The sequence below is a fragment of the Chelon labrosus genome (genome assembly GCF_963514085.1).
Source record: "Chelon labrosus genome assembly, chromosome: 20".
In the NCBI taxonomy this organism is placed as follows: Eukaryota; Metazoa; Chordata; class Actinopteri; order Mugiliformes; family Mugilidae; genus Chelon; species Chelon labrosus.
Genome location: NC_140353.1, coordinates 484,703 through 509,601, shown reverse-complemented (window position 1 = coordinate 509,601; position 24,899 = coordinate 484,703). Strand labels below are relative to the sequence as shown.

The 24,899-nt window shown below is 44.6% G+C and overlaps 1 protein-coding gene across 1 annotated transcript in view; it reads right to left on the bottom strand.

The window, feature by feature from the left end:
- npas3 (neuronal PAS domain protein 3) overlaps nucleotides 1-24,899 on the bottom strand; it is a gene marked incomplete at both ends in the record, with an annotated part of 113,286 nt that overhangs the window by 62,367 nt on the left and 26,020 nt on the right. The window contains one exon of the mRNA XM_084568479.1: nucleotides 2,705-2,794. Coding sequence (XP_084424605.1) covers nucleotides 2,705-2,794 — 90 coding nt within the window. The remainder of the gene's footprint in view (nucleotides 1-2,704; nucleotides 2,795-24,899) is intronic.

Sequence of the window (24,899 nt, the reverse complement as noted above, 5' to 3'; positions counted from 1 at the left end):
GACCATCAGGCAGAGGACACACAGCCATCTGCTGCACACACACACACACACACACACACACACACACACACACACACACACACATTATCACCAACACACACACACACGTCTCAATTAGATCAGTGAGAGGCCAGCTGCAGACATCACACACTAACACTGTAACGTTGATGCTGCAGCTCTTGGATCAACAGGGTGTTACAGAGACACAGACTGTCCTGCTGTCCAACCACAGGAGGACATGTTCCACCTGCTTCATGTGTAGAACCAACAGAACAAAGAGGAGACACGCTGCCTCAGAACAAGAACAAGAACAGAACAAACCCAGAACACTCCTAGAAACCAGACAAGACGAGGAAACACGACGCTAATCCATGCCGTCGCTAACACTGCTGCTAACGCTGCTGCTAACGCTGCCGCTAACGCTGCTGCTAACGCTAACGTCTCTACTTAATCAGAAACAGTAAAACGGTGACGTAGTTTATTGAGCTTCAACCAAATGCAACAAAAATCAGACCAAACACACAACTCTAGAAAACACCACACACTCTTCTTCATCTGCATCCTTCTTCACTTCTGTTCATCCCTCCAGAGGAAGAGGAAGAAGAGGAAGAAGAAGAAGAAGAGGAAGAAGAAGAAGAGGAGGAAGATTTCCTGGACAGTTGGACATTATCTGAAGTCTCTCACTGCTTTGACATAACGTCCATCAGGAGGAGACCGATGGTTTACTGATGGAAGGTCCTGGAAGCTGAACAGATTCTTTCTAAAACTAATGATTTACTGATGAACCAGGTCCTCAGAGTCTCTACAGCTGTTTCCTTCTAGAAGAGGATTTTAGTGTCAGGATTAAATGTTTCACTGCCAAAAAAAATGAAATTAAAAACAAGCAAAAGTTTTAAAACAATAATAAATTAGAAGTGTGGGGTGGTAGTGGGGAGGGGGGTTTAATTAGAGCTCCCCTCTTTGTTAATGACTCCATTAACGGCCTGTTTGATTGGCCGGCCACGTCCCGACGAGACGGCAAAGAGTCGAGTTAAAGCCGCAAAATCCTCTTTACACATAAATCTGCCTGAAGATTGTTTCAGCGCCGGCCCACCGAGCCAGACAATTCATAACCTCGTCAATTTGTCAAAAGGCTTAACCCCCCTCCTCACCCCCCCTCCTCCTCCAGCAGCCATTTTTTTCTCTGATATAATTAAAGTTGAAAAATAATTAGTGATATATTTTCCTTCCTTTAAAGCAAAAAAAAGTGATTAAAGGAGAAGACGAGGAAGAAGAGCAATTAGGAGGATGGAGGTTGAAGAACTCTGTGTACACATGTAGGATTACAAGCTCCCTCCCTCCCCCTCTCTTCCCCCTCCCTCCCGTTCTCTCGCACTTTCTTTCTTTTTTTTAAATCGGCGTGCCACTTCCTCAGCAGCTGATAAAAGCCGAGGGAACAAGATAACCGGGCCGACAGAGCTGGCAGAGGAGCTTCAGGGACCTGATTTGACAATTAATCAATTATTTGATAGAAATCATCAATCAATCTTAGAGAGGAATTAATCCACGGTAGAGAGAGATAGAGACACAGTGTAAGAGAGAGAGAGAGAGAGAGAGGAGGGGTGATGTATCTTCCTCTTTAATTTGGTAAACTGATTGGCCTTTTTATTTTTACATTATTGAGATTATAACGCTCCAGAGACACTTTACAGGACAGAATATTATTTGTTTAACCCTGTGAAGCCTGACACGTCAAACTGATGTCACTGCTGTCACATACGGTTTATACGTCAGGTTTTATCAGGCAGTTTACTGGTGACTAGTGTTTAGAACGGTCCAAACGTTTCTGTTGGGTTTCATTTTATTTTATTACCAAACAGGATCCTGTTTTATTTAGACAGCTTCAGCCAAGAATGATCTGAACTAGTTAGTAGCTGTAGCTCTGTAGTGAACCAAGACTTCTTCTGTTTTAATGGAGGCTGGCTAGCGTCAAAGCTGCAAGAAGTAGAAGAAGAAGAAGAACGAAAAGAAGAACAAGAACAAGAACAAGAAGAACAAAGCTGTCAGTAGTAGAAGAAGAACCAGAACCCAGCGCTGTGTGGAGTCAGTAACTAGTGGATTATCAGATCATTAATGACGACACAGTTTAGGTCTGCTCTGAGACACACACACACACACACACACACACACACACACACACACACACACACACACACACACACACACTCAGCTCGTCAGTAACAGACTCGTTAGCGTCTCCAAGGTCGATGTGTCGACCTTCAGGACGGACGTCTGTCTCTATTAACAGGAGACGGTGGACGACGAACCGATTGAGACACAGAACTCATCACCGAGATGACACAAAGTACAATGAAGAGTTCACACACACACACTAACACACACACACACACACATTAACACACACTAACACACACTAACAGCAATAAAATATGCGTCGTCGCTCGCTGCACAAATCAACAACCGTCCAACGAGTTGATGAGATTTTAAATGAGCCTTAATTTGTTGGGAATTGTGTTTGGTAATGATAAGAGAGAGAGAGAGAGAGAGAGAGAGAGGGAGGGAGAGAGAGAGGGAGAGAAAGAGAGAGAGCTAGAGGGGGAGAGACTAGAACCAAAGCTGTGAGTGATCCGTCTCATGTCTGGTTTGTGGAGGTAAACACAGAGACATGATGGACAGACGGGGGGAGGACGGGGGGAGGACGTACCTGTGACAGTCCCAGGTAGATGGACACGGTCTCAGAGATGTAGAGGAAGCGTCCCTCCTTGTTTAGTGCAAATACGAACCCGTCCAGAGACTGAAAGACACAAGAGGAAGAGGAGGAGGGTTAACTTCACCATGCTGGATGCTGAGGAAGACGCTGAGGAAGACGCTGATGATGACGCTGGTTCAGAGTCTGAAGAACTGCTAGAACAAAATGAGGATTATATTATTTAAAACAAGTCACATGGTCTAAAGCCTGTGTGTGTAGATATCTCCAGAGCTTTAGACTAAAAACATTGATCCAAGGAAAACACGAACAGAAGGTGACTTTACATTACGTACTAACATGAAGCTGTCATGTGCAGACGTCCAAAGACTCATCAGGTAAACTACAGGGTTCTATCATTAGAACATGGTTCCTACTGGTTCCTGACTAACAGGTGTTCACGTATCACGTTAACAGTAGCTCCTCCTTTATATTCACTTCTTGAAATCCTATTTTTTTTTTTTCAATCACAAAACAGTTTGCTAGATCGTAGCGTTGACGACCGGGTGTCAGATCTTTGTCTCGACTGAACTGTGAACACGAACCAAACCAACGTGAACAACTCAACAATATCTTAATCAAATCCTTCCTGATCATCTTCTTTATTCTTCTGTTTCTACCGACCAGATAAACCGTCCTTCACGTCATTAATCTGATTTAAATCACTGTGTAATAATCGTCAGATGAAATCTTGAGGTTGTTTCCATCCGGCCAGTGAATAAAAACCTGTTCTCACAACAAGAGGCAGAGAAGGAAAGGTCAGTCGGTGTTGTCGCCGTCAGAGAGACATGTGAGCGTGTCTAATGATGCATTTATGTGACGATCACGGAGCAATGAATCCTGACAGAGGCAGCTCTGAGTGTGTCTAATGTGAGGATAACAACAGGCAGACACTCAGCGTTAACACCACACAGGTCACATGGGTTAATTACATGTGCTTCCTGCTGGAGCTGCTGATAGCAACACATCTACATGGACAGGAACATGTACTGGAGGGGGGCTGTCTACGTCCTGGAGTGTCATGTTTGAACTAAAGTTAACATATATATTTTTTAAATCTTTAGTTTTTCTGTCTGGTTTAGTTTTTCAAGATAAATCTACCTGTTGAGCATTTTTCATTTATTTCTTTTTTTAAATGAAAATATTTTTTTTTATTACTTTTTATTTTAAAGTCTAAAACCAACCTTTAAACCCAGACCAGTTTTAATGTGTGCCATGTCATTTTCTTAACGTCTCCTCAGGTGTAGTCTGCTGTCTGTGAGCTGACCTTTGACCTCTAAAGCCCAGCTACTACCCTGATGCTGACATGGAGTGTTGTCGTCTGCCCTCTCAGGTGATGAGATGCTAATGAGATGCTAATCGTCAATGAGCCTCATCAATGTCCGTCCATGCTGGGTTCCTCATTAATCCTCCCTCTCTGTGTTGCCGGGTCCAGATTGTTGCTCTCCATGTTGACGTCCTTCACACAGAATGTCTCTGTCCTCTAATAAGCCCATTATCCTCACATGACATTTAAACATGTCATTAATGCTGACCAGCTGGCTTTAAACCAACGATATGTTTCAATCCACCTCATTCCACTGGAATCCTGAGCAGCTGTTCACTGGTGGATCAGTCTACAGAGCTAAAGGACTCATCCAGGACGTCAAGACCGACTCTGAAGATCATGATCCTCCTCCATCCTGAAGCTCAGAGTGACGTCTCCGTCCGTCTCCAACTTAGACTGACTGCACTTAGCTTCCTAGCCTAGCCCAGCTAACAGTAGCTCCTCCTAGCCTCCCAGCTAACAGTAGCTCTTCCTAGCCTCCCAGCTAACAGTAGCTCTTCCTAGCCTCTCAGCTAACAGTAGCTCTACCTAGCCTTCCAGCTAACAGTAGCTCTTCCTAGCCTTCCAGCTAACAGTAGCTCCTCCTAGCCTCCCAGCTAACAGTAGCTCCTCCTAGCCTCCCAGCTAACAGTAGCTCCTCCTAGCCTCCTTAATTAGTGACGGCTGATCAGCCTTTAAATGAACAGGCTGAGATGTGGAGATAATCCCAACGTGCGTTTTTCTTTTTACAGTTTTATTATCGTGTCTGATTGAGGTCCAAGTTTAGCAACAAGCAGCTCCAGGTGAAGGGAAGCAAATCTGTCCATTTCAGAGGGATTAAAACGGATTAATTAGACTTGGAAAGCAAGTTGAAAGGTAGAAGCGAGTGTGTGTGTGTGTGTGTGTGTGTGTGTGTGTGTGTGTGAAAGTGAAGCTGATATGACGCTGATGCTGAACGCTCTCATACAGACACAGAGGAGCTGTAAACAAATCTAACCTTGGTGACTCCCCCAGAGGTCAAACAGTCATTCAGAAACACAGCTTTATGCTCCATGTCTGTTCTCAGCCTCTTTTAGTTTACACCTGGAATTATGTATGAGGTCGACAGGGTCTGGAAAGGTCAGTGGAGGGTTGTTAGTTACACAAAGGTCAGTGTTACACTCAAGAAGAGAAAGAAGAGTGTTTTCAAGCCTCTGGAACAGCCTTTAAAAAGCTGCATTTATTTATTGTTGTCACTGATCTGAAGAACTTTAGACTCCAGGTTCTAGACGTCTGCGCTGATGAAAAAACTATTTAACAGACAACTTTAGTTGTTTTGGTGTGTCCTGCTACATCTTAGCTTCCTAGTTTTCCACCTAATAGTAGCTCTTCCTAGCCTCCTAGCCTCCCTGCTAACAGTAGTTCTTCCTAGCCTCCAAGCATAGGTTTCTAGCCTGCCAGCTATTATTAGTTCTCCCTAGCTACCTAGCCTTACACTGTTAGATACGGTTAGATTGCAGCTAACAGTACCTCCAGCAAAGAACAGGTCCTCTTAACAGCAGTGCTTCCTAGCCTCCCAGCTAGCAGTAGCAGTGGTCAACATTTCCAATTAAAGTTAGAGGAGAGGTCCATCTGACTTTGACCAGAGTCTGATCACAAACCAAAGAAAACCAGACCCAGGTCCAGACCCAGGTCCAGACCCAGGTCCAGAGACAAACCCCGTCCCTCCAGTATTTATATTTTCACACCAGACTGCACTGACACTGAAGGTGTGAGCAGTGAAACAGGAGGAAGCAGAAGACGCAGTGAAGGACCCGGGATCCGTTGACCTCAGCCTGAGTGGAGGGATATTGTTTTTTCGTGCCCTCTGTTGTTTTTCACAGGTATTTGCATATTAATAACACACAGAGACACAGTGGCCCTTCAGATGGGTGTATGTGTTCAGAGCATGGGACTGCATGTGTGTTAGTGTGTGTGTTAGTGTGTTAGTGTGTAGACGGACCAAGGACGAGTCTTTGCTGAAAACAGTACAAACATGCAGAAACACAGACGGTGGAACTAATGGACGCTGCAGCTAAAGTCACGTTCCAACACACACTCAGTCATTGTCTCTATCTCCTCTCTGCTTCCTCTCACATATACAAACACACACCCCGTGGCAGCGGCCTGTGTGTGCGTCTCTTTATGAAATCACAGAGGGTCTGACCGCCTCATAGTAATTATGCTAATTGCCTGGATGCCCTTGCCTTTATTTATGCGGAGCTGCTAAGATAAATAAAAGGAAATTGCTTTGGATCTAACTGTATTCATTTCAGCATGCTAACTAGAACGCTAACGCCGCCTCTGTGTGTGTGTGTGTGTGTGTGTGTGTGTGTGTTCACAGATTTGTTTACCCTTCACAAATTCTGCAGGTAATTGCAATTTTGATTGTATATTTATTTATTTGATTCCCTGTATGTGTGTGTGTGTGTGTGTGTGTGTGTGTGAATGGATTGTAGTGATGTGTTGCGTGTGTTTGTGCGTTTCCTGTCTCATAATGAAATGTTTTGTTCTGTAAACCAGAATAAAACTGTCTGCAAGTCACAGGCTGTTAAAGCATCCAAACCAAACCAGCTCACACAGACTTTAAACATTAGAACCTGAGATAATAAATCCATCAAGGATCTAATCTGTTCACCCTTTTCTCTTGGTAACTCATTAAACCTTTAAGACAAGTCAATAAATACTAAAAATAACATCATTAAATGTCTCCATGTTCAAGATTAGCCGCCCGAATTACAACATCGTGACATCCCATAATAAGCAGTGTGTCATCAGTTACTTATTCGAGGTGAACTTTAAATGTACTAGAAACACATTAAACGTCCTTAATATGATATGTTATATGTTCTAATCCTTTTATTTAATCGAAGGAGCTGCACTCCAGCCCAGCAGGAGGCGCTGAAGCTCCAACAAGCTGCTCTGACAATACCCAATCAAATCAAGAGAAGAAGAAGAAGAAGAAGAAGAAGAAGAAGAGGGCCATATATCAACAACACTCATAAAATGGACTCTTGAAGATCCATCAGTATTATAGTTGCTACCTAAAATGTATCTGGCGTGTTCTCTGTAGTGTTTTAGTTTGGACTAAGTCCCGCCCACTAACACAGAGGGGGCGGGACTTATTTACATGACTTATATACCGATAACAGCAGCTGCTCCGTGTCCTCGTAGACTGGTTTCTCTCTCATTGATGAATGTGCAATACTGATGGAAATCCCTAAATATCAAACAAGATCCTTGACCATCTCACAGTACAAGACAATCTGGACCAATCCTTGTGGCTCCAGACTTCAGGTCGGGAGAACTGGACTTGGTCCAACACTCCTGTTACAACTAGTTCCTGATCACTTTGATTTCAATGCAACTCAAACAATAATATCCGATGCAATAACTTGTATTTCTTTTCGTAAATTGAAATATAATTTGTAGTTTATTTAATCTGTAATTTGTTCTTATTTGTTCTTTCTCTGCAAATGCACCCACTGTGGATTAAATGAAGGATTATTTTACATGACTGTCGCCTGAATAAACACCTAAAGAGAATAAAGACAGACATGAGCCCACACAGGTCTATGAGCTGGGGCCACCGACAGTAGAAGAAAGAATTAACAATGCAGCACACACACCAACACACACACAGCAACCTGCACACACACACAGCAACCTGCACACACACACCAGCACACACACAGCAACCTGCACACACACACCAACACACCCGTACATATGTCTAAATCTGGGCGTTCAGACGGTAAAAGAAAGAATTGCAATTGATTAGTGAGCACTGCTGAATGGCTCGCTCTCTCTGCTTCCCACCTCCTGCAGATTACTGTATCGATCGCCCCCACACACACACACCAACACACACACACACCGACACACAACAGATGAGGCCATCTTTTAACCATTCAGAACGGGCGGTTTAAATGTTACTGTCCAGCTTTCTGCCTCTTAATGACAAATGGAAAAACAGACGGTGTGAGTGTGTTTGTGTGTGAGAGAGAGAGAGAGAGAATGAATTGGAGGAAAGGCCAGAAAAAAAATGGCGGGAAGAGGGTGAGATATAGGAAAACGACAAATCAAGAAATCAAGAAACAAAGGGGACGTCAGAGAGGGAGGGGGCGGTGATTAAATAGAGAAAGGGAGAAGAAGAAAAAAAAGGAGACGGGACTCAGGAGACGAAATGAGAAGAATTATTTTACCATCTAGCATCATTTTACAGAAAGAAAAATATTGAGCTAAACCTGTTTTATTAGAGAATCACTGCACTTCCTGCTTTGATGTCATAATTACTGCGGCCCATAAATGCTGGACGCCATTTTGGGACCAGTCAGAGAGGGAGGGGACGGTGAATTGTTTGACCAGTTCTTCAACACTAAAGTGGTTTTACAAACATAACGAGAGGAATTATCACTTTACTAAAATGATTTTATTAGAGAATCACTGCACTTCCTTCCTTGTTGTCATAATCACTGCAGCCACTAGAGGGCGTTGGATCTCGTACATGAAACAACAGCAGCTGTGTGCGAAGCTCAACGGTCCATAAACGCTGGACGCCATTTTGGGAAGGGGATGGTGAATGGTTGGACCAGTGGTTCTCCCTATTTTTTGGAACGTAATCAACTAAACACAAACACAACGGCAGGAATTATCATTTTACTCAAAGAAAAACATTTAACTAAACTGATTTTATAAGAAAATCTCTGCCCTTTGTTCCTTGTTGTCATACTTACTGTGACCACTAGAGGGCATTGGGTGCATATGTGAAGCCTGAAGTTTCCTGAACGTTTTGTTTCACGTTTAAATTTTAACTCACCAATGTGGAAGGGAATCAGTTCCAGTTTCATCAGCGTTGGTGCCTTTACCAATGAGCCGAAAGAAAAATGACCAAACACAAAACTGTTTTAAAACGACGGCGACCGAAGAGCAAAGAGGACAGGGACACTGGAGGACGGGGGCGTCCACATACTTTTGGCTGAGGAGAGTAAGAGCTGAAATAAATGAATACGCCGAGAAACAAAGAGAGAAACGTGAAATGAAAAGCAATTTATAAAACCACCGAGAGACACAATGGAGGAGGAGGAAGAAGAATGAGAGAATGATCCAGACGGAGAAGAATAAAGAGAAAGAAGAGAGGAAGATGGATGAAAGAGAAGGACAATGATGAGTTTGTCTTTAATGGACGTTACTGGTAATAAAGGAGAGTTTGGTTTCTAACACAGAGTTAGAACGAGTTTAATACTTCCTCCTCCTCCTCCTCCTCCTCCTCCTCCTCCTCCTCCTCCTCCTCCTCCTCCTCCAGTTCTATTTCCAGTAGATGTGATTCTCCTCTTCATCATTAAAGATGTTTGGATCTGATCACATCACCTGATTACGTCTCCATGGAAACGGTTCATCCCTGATCACGGTCATAGATCAGGATGAAGAAACACTGATCAGGAAAAATAAATAAAAGTCAAAGACTTATTGAACGGTCTAGTTTTGTTTAGTTGGATTAGTTTTATCACAGGACGTCTGTGTTAGCTGGAACAGGGTGGGTCATTATTTACTTATAACAGACATGGACAATTCACACGGGACGAAGATCACAGACGACCTCTGACAGTGTCACAGATTACCAGAGGTAAAACTGGTCCTAGAGAAGCCAGTCATCTGGATGTTCTTGTTAAAGACGAGACGCAGCGTTCTGCACCAACCACAACATTTCTTAAAAAGAACTCAAACGGGACTGGTGATGCCACATGAAACATAGATGAACCACGGGACGTCCTCAGGTAAAACTGATCCCGTGTGAACAGGACTAAAGACTAAAGCCTCAACTTCCTCAACCAGCTAGAAACATGGACCCAAAGAGAGTCTGGACTTCCTGTTAGAGAGATGAACCACTTCCTGTCCAACTAACGCTCTGACGAGAAGCAACGAGAGTCGACCTGACAACATTCTGCCTGCAAAGGTCAACACACACTCCCCCAACACACACACAACACACACACAACACACACACATACACAACATCTCGCCATCATTGCCAAGTCCAAAAGGTCAACTTCATGCTGATTGGTGATAGAACTATCAAATGAGCCAATCAATAGCCAGGAGGAGGAGGAAGAGGAGGAGGAAGAGGAGGAAGAGGAGGGAGGCTCCAGGGAGAGGAGGAGAGAGCTGTTTGAGATGGCAAAATATCGAGATGGAGAGAGAGAGAGGAGGAGACGAGAAAGAGGGAAAAGGTTGGTAAAGGTAGACGACGAAGAGAGATGGGGAGGAGGAGGAGGAGGAGGAGGAAGGGGAGAAAGGTCAACATGTCAATATTGGAAAGAGAGAGGAAGAGGAGGAAGAGAGAGGGAGGAAAAAGGAAGGTCTGGATAGACTGAGAGAGAGAGAGAGAGAGAGATGAAGGTTGAGAAAGGTCAACACATGTCAATACTGGAGCTGAATGCAGCGGGGGGGGGGGGGGGGGGTAGGTTAATGATGAAGAAGAATATAATGGATTTATTTAAATAAAAATAATATGAGCTGAGTTTAAAGTAAAAAGCTGTAGTTGTTGTGGTCAGAGACGAAGTTATTAAGTTTGATTTTACAACTGTTATTAAATATTAAGCCTTTCTTTTATTGTGTCGCCTGAAGTTAATCTCAGTCTTCAAGTTGTTTCTCCAGGAAGTAGTCTCCATGGTGACCACTGGTCCAGGTCTCTCTGGTCCAGGAAGTAGTCTCCATGGTGACCACTGGTCCAGGTCTCTCTGGTCCGGGAAGTAGCCTCCACGGTGACCACTGGTCCAGGTCTCTCTGGTCCAGGAAGTCGTCTCCGTGGTGACCACTGGTCCAGGTCTCTCTGGTCCAGGAAGTAGTCTCCATGTGACCACTGGTCCAGGTCTCTCTGGTCCGGGAAGTCGTCTCCGTGGTGACCACAGGTCCAGGTCTCTCTGGTCCGGGAAGTAGCCTCCACGGTGACTTCCACTTCTTCTTCTCCTTCTTCTCTATGAATCTAATAACCACTGGTTTCTCTTTTACTTCTCTTCCTGGTTCCTGGTTTCATTCCTTACAGAAGGAGTCTGAGTGGACACGGTGTTTTATTTCTATATTTTCTATGTATTTGTAGAAACAGAGACTCGAGGTGAGACTACACACTCTCTCTGAGCTGCTCCTCGATTTTTAATCACAAGTAACAATCGACAAGTGGACGGCTGACCAACACACTCACACGCACACACACACACACACACACATCCACACACACACATACAGTGGCAGCCCTAGAGTAATAATTCCACTCTTCCAGTTATTGCTCGGGGCTCAATATCACTTTAATTCCCTGAAGAGATGTGTGTGTTATTGTGTGTGTGTGATGGTGTGTTACTGTGTGTGTGTTACTGTGTGTGTGTGTTACTGTGTGTGTGTGTGTGTTACTGTGTGTGTGTGTTGGTGTGTGTGTGATGGTGTGTGTGATGGTGTGTGTGTGTTAGTATTGAGGTCCAGTACTGACCACAGCTCTCTCTCTGTCTCCGTTGGTGAACTTCTCACTGGACGCTGCAGATATTTATAATCCCAGCCTGTAGCTGGTCCGTTCTGGAGTCTCTCTGTTGGGAACTGACAAATCAGATCTTTTGGGGGCGGGGCTTAATGTGGTGATGGACAGGAGTTGAATTAATTGTTTTTATCAGGCTACCATTAGCTTGTTTATGCTAATGTGGCAACTAATGTTGCCTTGTTTAGTCTTATTAAAATGGCTAACATCAGTTAGTTGAGGCTAATGCTAGCCTGTTTTAGCTGCTTACAAAGTAGTAAAGTTTACCTGGAGTCTCTCCGTTGGAAACTGATTCTGCTCCAGCAAAGCTCTGCTGGGCCAATCAGATCGTTTGGGGGTGTGGCTTAATGTGTAGCATACACGTCATCTGAATTACTTTAAAGTGTCTCTGATTGTTCATTGTCATCTAACGGAACTGATTCAAAACAGGAAATGAACGGTGGAATGATTTGTTGACCCATCCATCGACCCCCGATGACGTAACGTCTCCTGGTTAACATTCAGGATGAATCCTTTCCTGTCATGTGTCTTCCTGACCACCAGGGGGAGTCGTATTAACTCTAAAGTCAGAAGAACCGTTCCTTTTCCGTCTCCAGCTCTGTGAGTAATCACTCGCTTCCTCGTTCTCTTTAACGTCGTCTTCCTGATTAACTTAATGATAAAAGATACACTGATAACAATCTTCAGTATTAGGAAGAGAAAATGTAATTACAATGCTCGTTTAATCAATTATCCCCGCAGCGCATCATCGTTCAGCCGTGATATTTGTTAATCTGTGGAGGAGGAAACGGATCCATGGAACCGTCGTTGAAAAGTTTCTCTGCATCTAAAACATTCTGACTGACATGTTGGTGATAATGTTCTGTTTAACCACGAGTCTTTATCTGACTCTAACTAAGGGGAACTACAGGAAATATAAAGCAGACGACGTTCTGTGTTGTTAGACATTCAAATATTAAAGAAGAGAAAACAGAAGAGAATAATTCACCAGACATTATTTCCACTGAGGAAACAAACAAATGGAATAATTTATAGATTTAATGAGAATGTGAATTCTGTTATTCTTCTCTAAATGCAACTGGTTTCTCTTTTAGGATCGGAGTCAGTTTATGAGGTTTATAGAGACATCTGCAGCCGAACAAAGAGAGAGAGGGGGGGAGGAGAAGGAGGGGTGAGGAGGGGTGAGGATAGAGAGAACAGAGGCTGGAGGACGAGAGCGAGGGAGCATGGAGAGAAAGAGGAAGAGAGAGAGAGAGAGAGATTATGATTCGAAAGCAGCGGACGGCATTTGTCTTCATTTGGTTTGACTGGCTTCATGCGTTATTATTAGTGGCTGTCGGAGAGAGAGAGGGGGAGAGAGAGAGAGAGAGAGAGGGGGGGAGAGAGAGAGAGAGAGAGAGAGAGAGAGGAAATGAAGTGGGAGGTTGTAAGAAAAGAGAGAAACAAGAATGGAGAGCGATGGAAGGGAAAAGAGAGAGAGCTTTGATTTTTCAGCAATAGGCGGTAAAAGAAATGAGTCTAACACACACACACACACACCCTAAATACACACACACTGAACACACTGAACACACACACACACACACACACTGAACACACACTCTCTCCACGGCGGCTGTTAAGTTGGAGGCGGTTCAGGACATGACATCTATTTTAAATATTTGTGCTGCTCACAGGGAGATGAAGGAAGGTCAATGGACTCTACACACACACACTAAACACACACACTAAACGCACACACACTAAACGCACACACACACACACACACACACACACACACACTTCCTTCAGCTGATATCTGTTTACAGACATCTCAGTCATGACCCATTTTTCCAAGGCTCCCGTGGACTGACCCCGCCTCCGTCTCATTAATAAATCGATAACAAATCGTCTTCAATGAGTCGTCATGACCAGATCTGGACTGATCTGGACCAATGGGAGCCACCCATCCAGTTGATTGACATGTGACTCAAACACAGAGTTCTCCCCCAAACGTTTCCCTGAAGGAAACATCGTCCACCACTTTGGTTCCTACCCCCAGATCCACCATGATGATAGAGGCTTGGAGGAAGAAGAAGAAGAAGAAGAGCTAGACATGTTTGTATGAGGGTTACCGTGGCAACCAGAGCCCGGGGACGTCCAATAAAGATGAACAAGTAAAACTCCACCAAGCTGCTGTAGAGGACTGGTCAGCAGTTACGTCGTTTAGTTGCTGTCACATACTTTTGCAACTCAAACATGATGAATGTTCTTGATTAGTATAATATCTGCGTTCATGTCCTTCTCTTCGTTTACTTCCAGGACTTTGCTGATATTTTGAGTCAGAAATGTAGAAGATTCTCAAGGACACAAAAACTTCAACGTGGCTCTTTGTCAAAGTGAGATCTTCAGCTTTGTTTGCTGAGGGGAAAAAATATTCTGACAGATAAACATTCTCCCTAAACTTAGTGTCCAAAACAGTCGAGCGTTAGAATCAGCAGCGTTGCATGATGTGGTTTTATGTTGGAGCTCCACTGAAGAGCCACAGCAAAGAGCTAAGAAGTGAAACACTGATCTTAGGTAACCAGCATTGTTCCCCGTTAGCAGCTGACCTCTGAGCAGATCATCTAACATCAGTATAATAAGAGTATTTACATCTTCAGGCTTTTAGCAGAAGCTTTGTCAGATTATTAATAACGGAGCTTCAGACTGATTCCAACTCTACAAACCGACCAATGACAACTTGATTCTCGGTGTCATGCTCGGAGCGCTCTCTCTCTCCATTTCCTCCAGAGCTCATTTCCAGTTTAGCAGATGAACTCGTATTGACGTTCTCCATAATGTAATCCATAAACCAGCAGAGAACACAGCAGCTCTGTCTGTTTCCTCCCCGCTAATGATTTCTCTCTATATTCTTCTGCAGAGGCCGAGCTCCCACACTGGAAATGATTTGGGGTTTTTTCAGAATCTCATTAAGATGATTCTTCTTCTCCTCCTCTTCATCCCTTTGGATTTCTACCATAAAACTCCCGTTCAATCAGATTTACCCTCCTCTCTTGTTCGATTTCAGTTTCTTTTAGTTTCTTCTGGTGCAGATCTCCTAAACACAAACAGCTTGATGCACACACTCCGTTAATGTGGCGGCTGCTAGAAAGCTGGTCCACTCCTCTAGCTCCTTACTCTAACCAGCTGATCTGGTGCTGAGGCACGCACCGGAGTGGAAAACAAACGCCTCCAGCAGCAGCAGCAGAACGAGAGGTTGTGTTTGACACAACGCTCACGGTAAAAACGTAAAGAGTCTCAGTTTACAGCAGGCGTCCGTTTGTGAGGCTGCAGAGTCCAGCAGCAGGAGACGCAGTAAACTCCACCCGCCTGGCGCTCCTGGCTGAGCAAAACAAACACTGGAGAGGGTTAGAGCGAGCAGACAGACGACTAACGCTGCGTTTGGTTATTTAAACTGAACATGAACTGATTAGTGATGATCCTGATCTTAAATAATACACTTATATATTACATTATTCATATCTGTCTGGATAAATTAGTTCATTCATGAGTTTAAATCTCTAAACACTCTGCATAGAGTTAAACTCACAGATTTCCTTAATTTGCTGCAACACTGTGCAACAGTATCTGAGTTTGTTCTGGTTGTAAAGTGAAATAAAACTTTATTAAAGCACCAGACCAGACCAGATCAGACCAGATCAGATCAGACCAGACCAGATCAAATCAGACCAGATCAGACCAGACCAGATCAAATTAGACCAGACCAGACCAGACCAGATCAAATCAGACCAGACCAGACCAGACCAGATCAGACCAGACCAGATCAAATTAGACCAGACCAGACCAGATCAGACCAGATCAGACCAGATCAGATCAGACCAGACCAGACTGAGCCAGACCAGACTGAGCCAGACCAGACCAGACTGAACCAGACCAGACTGAACCAGACCAGACTCAGCCAGACCAGACTCAGCCAGACCAGACCAGACCAGACCAGATTGAGCCAGACCAGACTGAGCCAGACCAGACTGAGACCAGACTGAACCAGACCAGACTGAGACCGAACCAGACCAGACTGAGCCAGACCAGACTGAACCAGATCAGACTCAGCCAGACCAGACCAGACCAGACCAGACTGAGACCAGACCAGACCAGACTGAGACCAGACTGAACCAGACCAGACTGAACCAGACCAGACTCAGCCAGACCAGACCAGACCAGACTGAGACCAGACTGAACCAGACCAGACTGAACCAGACCAGACTAAGACCAGACCAACCCACAAAGAACAAAGAACAAACCAGCAACATAAAAACCAAACCCACACACTCCCAGGAAACAGATCGGCGATGGGAGTGAAGCCATAACCTTCCCCTCCCTACCCACAATCCCTCTGGGGACTGCCCTCGCCAGCTGCCGCCGCCACCGACTCCCTGACTGAGAGCCACACACAAAATCAGAGAGACACGAAACGATGAAGGGAGAGAGGGAGAGAAAGAGAGAAAGAGAGAAAGAGAGAAAGAGAGAAAGAGAGGGATGATTCATCGTCAGGGATGAAGCGAGGCGAGAGAGGAAGCGGCGCCAGAACCACGGAGGCGTTCCCCGTTTGATTAGAGCAGATTTCTCTGTTGGATTGTAGTGATTATGGAGGGTGACAGAGCCAGGTGACGGAGACATGCCAGCCGTCTGTCTCTGTCTCTAATAAACGTGTTCACCGCGCTGTACAACACACAAACACTCTGCACACTTGTTCATGTCAACACCACACATGTGGTTCACATCGGGCCCGGGACGCTCACAGGGGTCTGAGGTTATGTCCTAAAAATAATAATAAAAAATAAAAATGATCTTCTCACTGAGAACAGAGGACACAGTTGTCCTCCGTCTACCTCTGTCCCACAGCTCAGCTTGGTGGTGTAATACTGTATTTTATTCTTTATTAAAGCAAACCTCCTATGGAGTTATTATTTATGACATTCATTAATGTATTCAGCCTTTTATATAACGACATTAAATAACTGTAATTATTAATATATATTCACTGTTATTCTAGTTTGTCTCTAACTTAATGTCACACCTACTCTCATCTCTGATACTGGAGAGATCTGGTGGAGTTTAAAACCATAACCCATCCATCTGCCCCGACCTCGTCCCTGTGGCTCTACCTCACATCACCACCTGGTCTCACCTGGTCTCACCTGGTCTCACCTGTCCATCCACCTGGTCTTAATCTAAATGTGTCTCCACATGCGTCCCCAGCCAGCACTTGAGATCTGATCTCAGTTTGTGTGTCTGTAAATCAGCAGCGCCATCATGTGGTCAGTAGAATATTGTAGCAGCTGCTGTCTCTAATGGATCTCTACCTACCACTGGATCAGAACCATCAACAGCTGCTTGGTGGGCGATGGATGTTCTGTTTTTAATGAACATGTGACAATAAACATCTGACCTTTAACCTAAACTCATTAAAAGTTAATAATAAATTTCTAAACCATGATAAACTAGAGGGAGACGATGGAGGAGACGCCACAAACCTCTGGGACCAATGAGGACGGTCGCTTAACTTTAAAGTTAAACTGAAATATTAATATTGAACTGACAAGACTGTCTCTGAGTTTAACAGATAAAAGCAGTGAAAGAGGAGAGAGGAGGAAATGAAAGAATAATAGAGCTGGAGAGAGAAAGAGAAGCAGAAGAAGAAGATGTGTGACGGCGTCTGTGACAGTGAAACCATTAATCCACATGTTCACCACTTCATAATGACATGACTCCACAGAATCAGCTGCCTCTGCTCCTCCTGTGTGTTTGTGTTCAGAGCAGATTCATTTGGATGGAGGGGGAGGAGGGGGGAGGAGGGGGGAGGAGGGGTGATGTTCAGCTCAGCGTTACCGACACACTCAGATTAAACACAAGAGACGAGTCGTCCTGCAGGAGGAGCACACGTCAATAAATCCACAGACGGACTCAGATACCATCTGATCGTCTTTTCATCGCTGCCATTTGTTCAATTGTCACTTTGGTTTAATAGTCATCCTCTGCTTCCTTCATCCCTCCATCCCTCCTTCATCCCTCCATCCCTTCATCCCTCCTTCATCCCTTCATCACACACTGAATACAGAGATCCAGGTGCTAACGATGCTAACGCTGCTAACGCTGCTAACTACACCAACACTGACTAACTTCTCGTCCTCTCTCTCTTTGTCATGATTTATGTAAAAATCAAAGATGAGACCAGTTACTGTAGCATCACAACATCTTCTTCTTCTTCTGTTTTAATGGAGGTCTGCTGGCAAAGAAGAAGAAGAAGAAGAACTGTAGTCTTCTGTCTAACCTCTTTCTTTCTTTTCTTCCTGTTTCTCTCTGTTGATATTCAGTTCATCTCTCAAGGTTCTCTCTCTCTCTCTCTCTCTCTCTCTATCTATCTCTGTGGCCAGTGAGGAGGTCAAAGTTCACAGCCATCCGCCAGCCTCCACCGTCCTCCCCCCGGACCGTTTGATTGACAGCAATCAGGACTAAGCCCCCTCCCCCCTCCTCCCCCCTCCTCCCCCCTCCTCCCCCCTGCTCCCCCCTGCTCCCCCTCCACCTGTCAGGACAGAGTGTGTGATTGTGTGTGTGGATCATTTCCTCTGTCATTTTTAATTATCCAAATCATATTCAACCCCTCCACAAAAAAAACTCCCATAATGCCCCAGTCCAGCCTCCCTCCAGACGCAGTCACGAGGGCGCCGCCGCCGCCGCTGCCCGCCGCCCGCCGCCATTAGCATAAGAGTGTTTGTTTAAAGGGTCCCGTCCCGCCTACAGAATCAAACAATTAGAGATGCAGACAAGCTCGGACGATCGACTGCATAAATAATAAGACCCTCAACTCTCTCTCTCTCAGTTATTCCCTCTGCTAATGAACCTGCTGGACCTCACAGGAAGTCAGAGAGAGAGAGAGGGGGGTTGTGGGTAATCAGGATGCGGGTCTCGACGCTCACCGCCATGACCTTTAGTCTCGCCGCCGCCGGGTCACACCGGGCCTCTGGAGTCATCTGTGCATGCAGGCTGGCCAGAATGTGTGTGTGTGTAGTAACGTGTGTGTAGTAACGTGTGTGTAGTGATGTGTGTGTAGTGATGTATGTGTGTGTAGTGATGTGTGTGTGTGTAGTGATGTGTGTGTAGTAATGTGTGTAGTGATGTGTGTGTGTGTGTGTAGTGATGTGTGTGTGAATATGCAGGTCTTACAGATTCATCTCAAGGTTCTGGACGTGGACGTCTGAGCTCAGAGTGAAATGAGGATGTTTCCCTGGTAAGTACCTGAACACACCACTAAATTCACAGTAGGTACAGGCACCTGAATGCACCACACACCAAGTACAGCAGACACAGACCCCTGAACACACCACACTCTGGGTACAGGCTGTTGAATGCAACACTAAAGGTCCCTGAACGCACGGTACAACATTCACAGCAGACAGAGACCCCTGAACACACCACACTCTGGTCAAGGTGGGTACAGGCTGCTGAACACACCCCTCACCCATCCCAGCACCTGCAGGTAACTGAACGCACCACACACCTGTCAAGGTGTGTACAGGCACCTGAATGCACCACAGACCTGTCACACCAGGTACACACAACACTAAAGGTCCCTGAACGCACCGCTCAGCCATTACAACAGACAGTCTCCAGATCTCAGGAGGTTTTTTTTAGTGCATGATCCCAAACTAATAAGATCTGTTACCTGAACATCTACGAGTTAATCCAACGTTAGCTTGTGATCTAGTAGCTGGTTTTGGTGACATCTTCAGATTAGACCAGATTACAGATCATCGTGTGAAGCAAACATTCAACATTACTATGACTTCAGGATGATGAATTATTTAACCAGAAAGTTTCAGATGTAGTTTGGACCGAGTCTTCAGACGTTGTTCCAGGTTGAGCCGTTGGTGTTTTAGATTTAGAAATTGAAGCATTTATTCCACTCTGGGCTAAACATGGTCGAACGAATAATGAGATGAATCTTGTGTTTCTGTTCTGATCAGAGGAGCCTGCAGGTGGTTCTGGCTCATCTTTAGATCGATCAGATGAATTAAGATGGTATTAAATGACGTCTAGAAGAGTCCCTGCTAGGACGGAGTCATTAATCTGAGGCTGGAGGAGGATCCCTCTCCGTCTGGATCCTCTTCATGCTCATAAACCTTCACGGTGAAACTCCCAGAATCCTTTGGGGGCAGGAGATCTGGACCTGTCACTCCTCACGTCTCCTCGCGTCTCTTCGTCTAATTTTTTACCTACTGTGACACTCATTGGCTGACAGTTTGATTGACGGGCTGACAGGAAGTGGAGCGGCGCCCGCTTGCCGTCGCTGTCATCTTTAATTTCCCCCTCATCGCCGTGACAACGCGCGGGCACCGTACAGCTGTTTTACACGGCGCAGAGCGAAGAGCTTTGTTAACAGCTGCAGGTGAAGGTGACTCCAGCAGGATGAAGATGAAGATGAAGAGGAGGAGGAGGATTTTTACAATTTGCAGGTTTGAAATCGTTTGTTCTGACAAATGAAAAAGATGCAAAAAGATCCAGGAACAGGAACATTAGTTTAGGGAGATTTAAATGGTTTAAATTTAAATTTAATCTGTAAGAAAATGATGTTAAACTATATTATCATAGATATTCATTTATTATGGTCTAAAGGTCTGTATAGTTTCTGGTACTACAGGAAGAGACGTTAAAGAGAAACCAGAGGACAAGAAGAAGAAGAAGAACCATGGAGACTACTTCCTGGACCAGAGAGAACTGGACCAGAGGTCACCATGGAGACTACTTCCTGCTTCAGTCAAGGACCAGATATCACCTCAGAAGAAACAACATGACGACTGAGATTAACTTCAAACGACACAAGAAAAGAGTTGATTAATAATCTAATAACGCCGTCGTGTTCAGGAAAATTTAGTTTGAAAGTTTTATTTATCTGAGTCTCGTCTCTTGGCTGCAGATGGACAGGTCGTTGATTCTCACACAGAGACAACAGACGTCTTTCTTCCTCTTTGTCTCTTTCTGACTTCAATGAAGCCGTCTGTCTCTCTAACACCCCCCCCCACCCCCCCTCTGTTTAATCAGTGTCCGTCTGTCCTCCTCCTCTTCATCTTCAAACACCACATGTTGTCTTTAAACATCAATCTGCTCTTCAAAGTCCACACAAGCCTTCATCAGCAACAACTCAACATTCATCCATTCATCCTCTTTGCTTAAACGTCTCAGAGTTCACATCATTCACTCACCTGCTGCTCATTATCTTCTTCATCTGACCCTGAACACATCAGTGACCTCCAGGTCCAGGTTTTATCAGTTAGAGAGCAGCTTTAAAGCTCTCTGCTTTGTCCCAACTTTAGTTCACTAATATAAACTACTGCAGAATAAAAAGGCAATGTTAGACAAAACAAACATGGAGACATGAGGAGATGGACAGTTTCATGTCCTGCTTCACTTCCTGTCTGGTTATGATTGGTTTATCCTGCTGTAACATCTGTTATATTAAACCTCGTGGAGTTGAGTCTGTCGTTCTTCTACCCTCTTGTTTCCTCAGGTTTTGGTTCAGCTCTACATGTTTCCCTATATTTTTGAGTTGTGTCTGTCTTAAGTTTATTTATTTTATGGATTACCAGTCCATTTGAACCATCCTCAGTGATGCTGCTATAGGCCTAGGCTGCACATGTCCTCTACTCTCTTCTCTAATTTCTTCTTACTCATGCAGTTCTGTGCTGCCACTATATAACATGTTAACTGCTGTGTCTCTCTGAATGAAAGAACTGAAGTGGTCTGGATGCATCAACACAACGCTCCCAGCTGGTTTTTAATTCCTGAATTTCCTCAAATGAAGCAGAAACAAACAGTCATGTTTTGACCCATTAACAGGACGACTCAGCTCAGACGCTGATCTGATCCTCCTCGTGTCAGATCATTTCTAAGTTTCACAGATTTAAACCAGTTTGTTTCTGAAACTATGACGTCTCGTCCCTTCAGTCCACGCTGCTCCGACTCTATTGATGAGTGATAAAGTTCACACAGATACGATCTTCACTCACTGAAGCCGCCCGGGTCTGACAGGAGGGAGCACATGGAGCTTTACATCCTGTTTAATGACTCACCCCCTCCCTCTCCCTTCCCCCCCCCCCCTCTCCCCCCCTCTCTCTCTTCATTAAGCGTTATCAACCTCTCTGGCCTAATCTCTCTGAAATTAGTGTCTGGTCTCCACCACCTAAGTGACTGGCTGGCATTCATTAGCGCTGCGTTTTAGCCAAATCAATCACGCCGCGCCCCGTCCGCCACGCTTTCTTAAAATGTCATCCTCAAACTTCTCACAATCAATTAAGCAGGAGATTAATGAGGCCAATTTGCCGCCAACACGTCGGCCTTCGTTCTCCGCTGAAAAGACAGCGCACACACAAACACACACCAACACACACCAACACACACTCATAATGACAGAGAGGTGCATATGAAACACTGTGTTGGTCCTGGTAGATCAGAGCCAACATGGCCGACTACAGACCTGCAGTAAAACACTGAGCCGCGTATAAAACATGAGGCTGAGACAATCTGAACAAATAAAGTCACCTACGCTATGAGAATGAGAGGATTTATGATCATCTGTGACATTTTAAATCATTAATAATCTCTTTTGACATTGGTTCATTATCTTTATTTAAGTAAGAATGAAACAAAAACCAGGAATATTAAAATGTGTTTTAGGGAATCGTAACTTTTAAAGTTTATATCAAAGTAAACACAACAATGTTCCTGGAAGCAGAAGACAATCACACCAAAGGAAAGAAGAAGAAGAAGAATGAGAAGTAAAATGATAAGAACTAGAAGAAGAACTAGAAAAATTAGAAGAACAAGAAAAAGTAGAAGAAGAATGAGAATGAAAAAGAAGAAGAACTAGAAGAACTAAAAGAAGAAGAAGAACAAGAAGAACTAGAAAAACAAAGAGAACAAGAAGAAGTACAAGAAGAACGAAGAACTAGTAGAAGAAGAAGAACTTTTTCCCGGTGGATTAGTTGTTAACATTTAACTGAACTTCTTAGCCGATCTGTTCCAACTCATCAGACACAACAACATATCTGAGGTTATCCCTGTTAGGATCTCTGGGTTCTCTCTCTGGGTTCTCTCTGGGTTCTCTCTCTGGGTTCTCTCTCTAGGTTCTCTCTCTGGGTTCTCTCTCTGGGTTCTCAGTATTTTTACAGCTTCAGTCTGAATCTCTGTGGTTCATAGAGTTTAGTTTGACTCCAGCGTTCCTCTCGTCTCTCGTCATGTTTCACTCTTTACCTCCAGCCGTGCTGTCGTAGAGTTAAATGACTGAAAACCAGACGTTTCCAGATGTTGATGGTTCAGATTAAAACTATTCTTTAACAGGAGTCGATCATAACGAAGGAGATGAAACGAGTGAAACAGATGGAAGTCAGAATCTAATTATTAATAATAGAACCATTCTGATTTATTTTACTGTGCTGTCGTAGAAGAACAAGAACAAACCGACTGTTAGTGGATTTCTGTTATTTCTGTTGCACAAATGATTATTATTTTTCACATGGGTGAGTTGTTGAGGACAGATGATGCTCCAGTTCATACTCTTTTATTTATTATCTAGTTTTTACCGTAGATCTCTGCTGAGTATTCCTCTTTTGTCCCGTTCTGGTTCAGTGTTAGACCTGACACCTACACTTTTTCCTGATGTATATTTTTTACTTTATATAATATTTAAAACGCAGCCTGTTTCTTGATGACTCTGATCGAGGCCATGACCGTCCCACAGTCTCTGTCCTCCTCCCTGCTGCCGTAGCAGATCCACTCGCTCCATAAACACTAATACATTTTCTTCTTCTACCTTTTTTTTTCAAACCAGAATCAAATCTTCTCTCACACCTTTCTCCTCTTCCAGGTGAGGGGAGCTCCTCATTGTTTGTGTCACCTCCAATCTGCTTTGTACAGTCGTCATAGCGACCCCTCGGGGGATTAGAACAAGGTATTATGGGATGTCTAGGGCCTGAAACAACAGTGTTAACACTCGACACGGCGGCGGCGGCGGCGGTGGTGATGCCCGTCCTCGTGTTAACGCTCACACATGACAGCACAATGCGCATCGCAGCGGAAGAGGAGGAGGAGGAGGAGGAGGAGGAGGAGGAGGAGAGCTGGTTGTCACGGCGACACACTTGCTCTGTTCTACAGTTGTCTGCAGGATTAAACTCAGGAAGATAATCAACAAACGCAGCGATAATACATGAGGAGTGGTTTGAGCTTCAGAACAGCGCCCTCTAGCTGCTAGTAGAGGGTCTGCACCAGGAGTCAGCTGATGGAGTTATAAAGAGCATGTAGGGAGGAGGTCGGGCTGGATGGACGGGCCAACAAACACCATGGACAAGAAACTTTAATCAGACCCTGGTTAATCCCTGTAACTAATCTAATCTGAGATGTACGTTGTTGTAAATTCTGATCATATTCACAACCTGTAACCTGGAGAACATCTAAAATGATCCTCTGGTTCTCCATGTCTCTGTAGAGGACAGCGGGTCTCCAGTGGACGTCCCAGGCTCTGGTTGCTACGGTAACCCTCATATACACATGTCTAGCTTCTTCTTCTTCTTCTTCTTCTTCTTCTTCCTCCAAGCCGCTATCTTATGGTGGATCTGTGGGTAGGAACCAAAGTGGTGGACGGTGTTTCCTTCAGGGAAACGTTTGGTGGGGGGGGGGGGGGGGACTCTGTGTTTGAGTCACGTGTCAATCAACTGGATCAGTGGCTCCCATTGGTCCAGATCAGTCCAGCTTGGTACCGCCCACTCCTTCACGTCTCTTGTATTTTTGTAGAAACAACTTTTTCATTTTTCTTGTTTTGTTCACTACTAACCCATGATCTCCTCCTACCACCTCCACCTTCTCCTCCTCCATCACCTAAAAGCATCAGGAAGCATGCAGCTGATCTGTCGGTGTCAGTTTGTGATGAGTTTGTTCATATCTGGGGAGACTTCTCTGTCAGGAAGACGCTTGAATACAAAGCGTGTCGAGTGCAAATAAAAGTGCCTGTGCCCCCTGGCTCAATGACACTACGCAAACTCTGAGGCGTCAGTGTAGGCGGGCTGAGCGTAAATGGAAGAGGGATAGGCTGCAGGTGTCACTAGAGATTTTTAGAAATAGTCAAGCCTCCTATCAGAGAGCAGTGAAGGATGCTAAAGCAACATACTTGTCAAATCTCATCAACAGCAATAGCCACCGCCCTGGAATCCTCTTTAGTACTATCAACTCTGTCATAAATCCTGTATCTACTGTTTTGCATGATGTATCTGTAC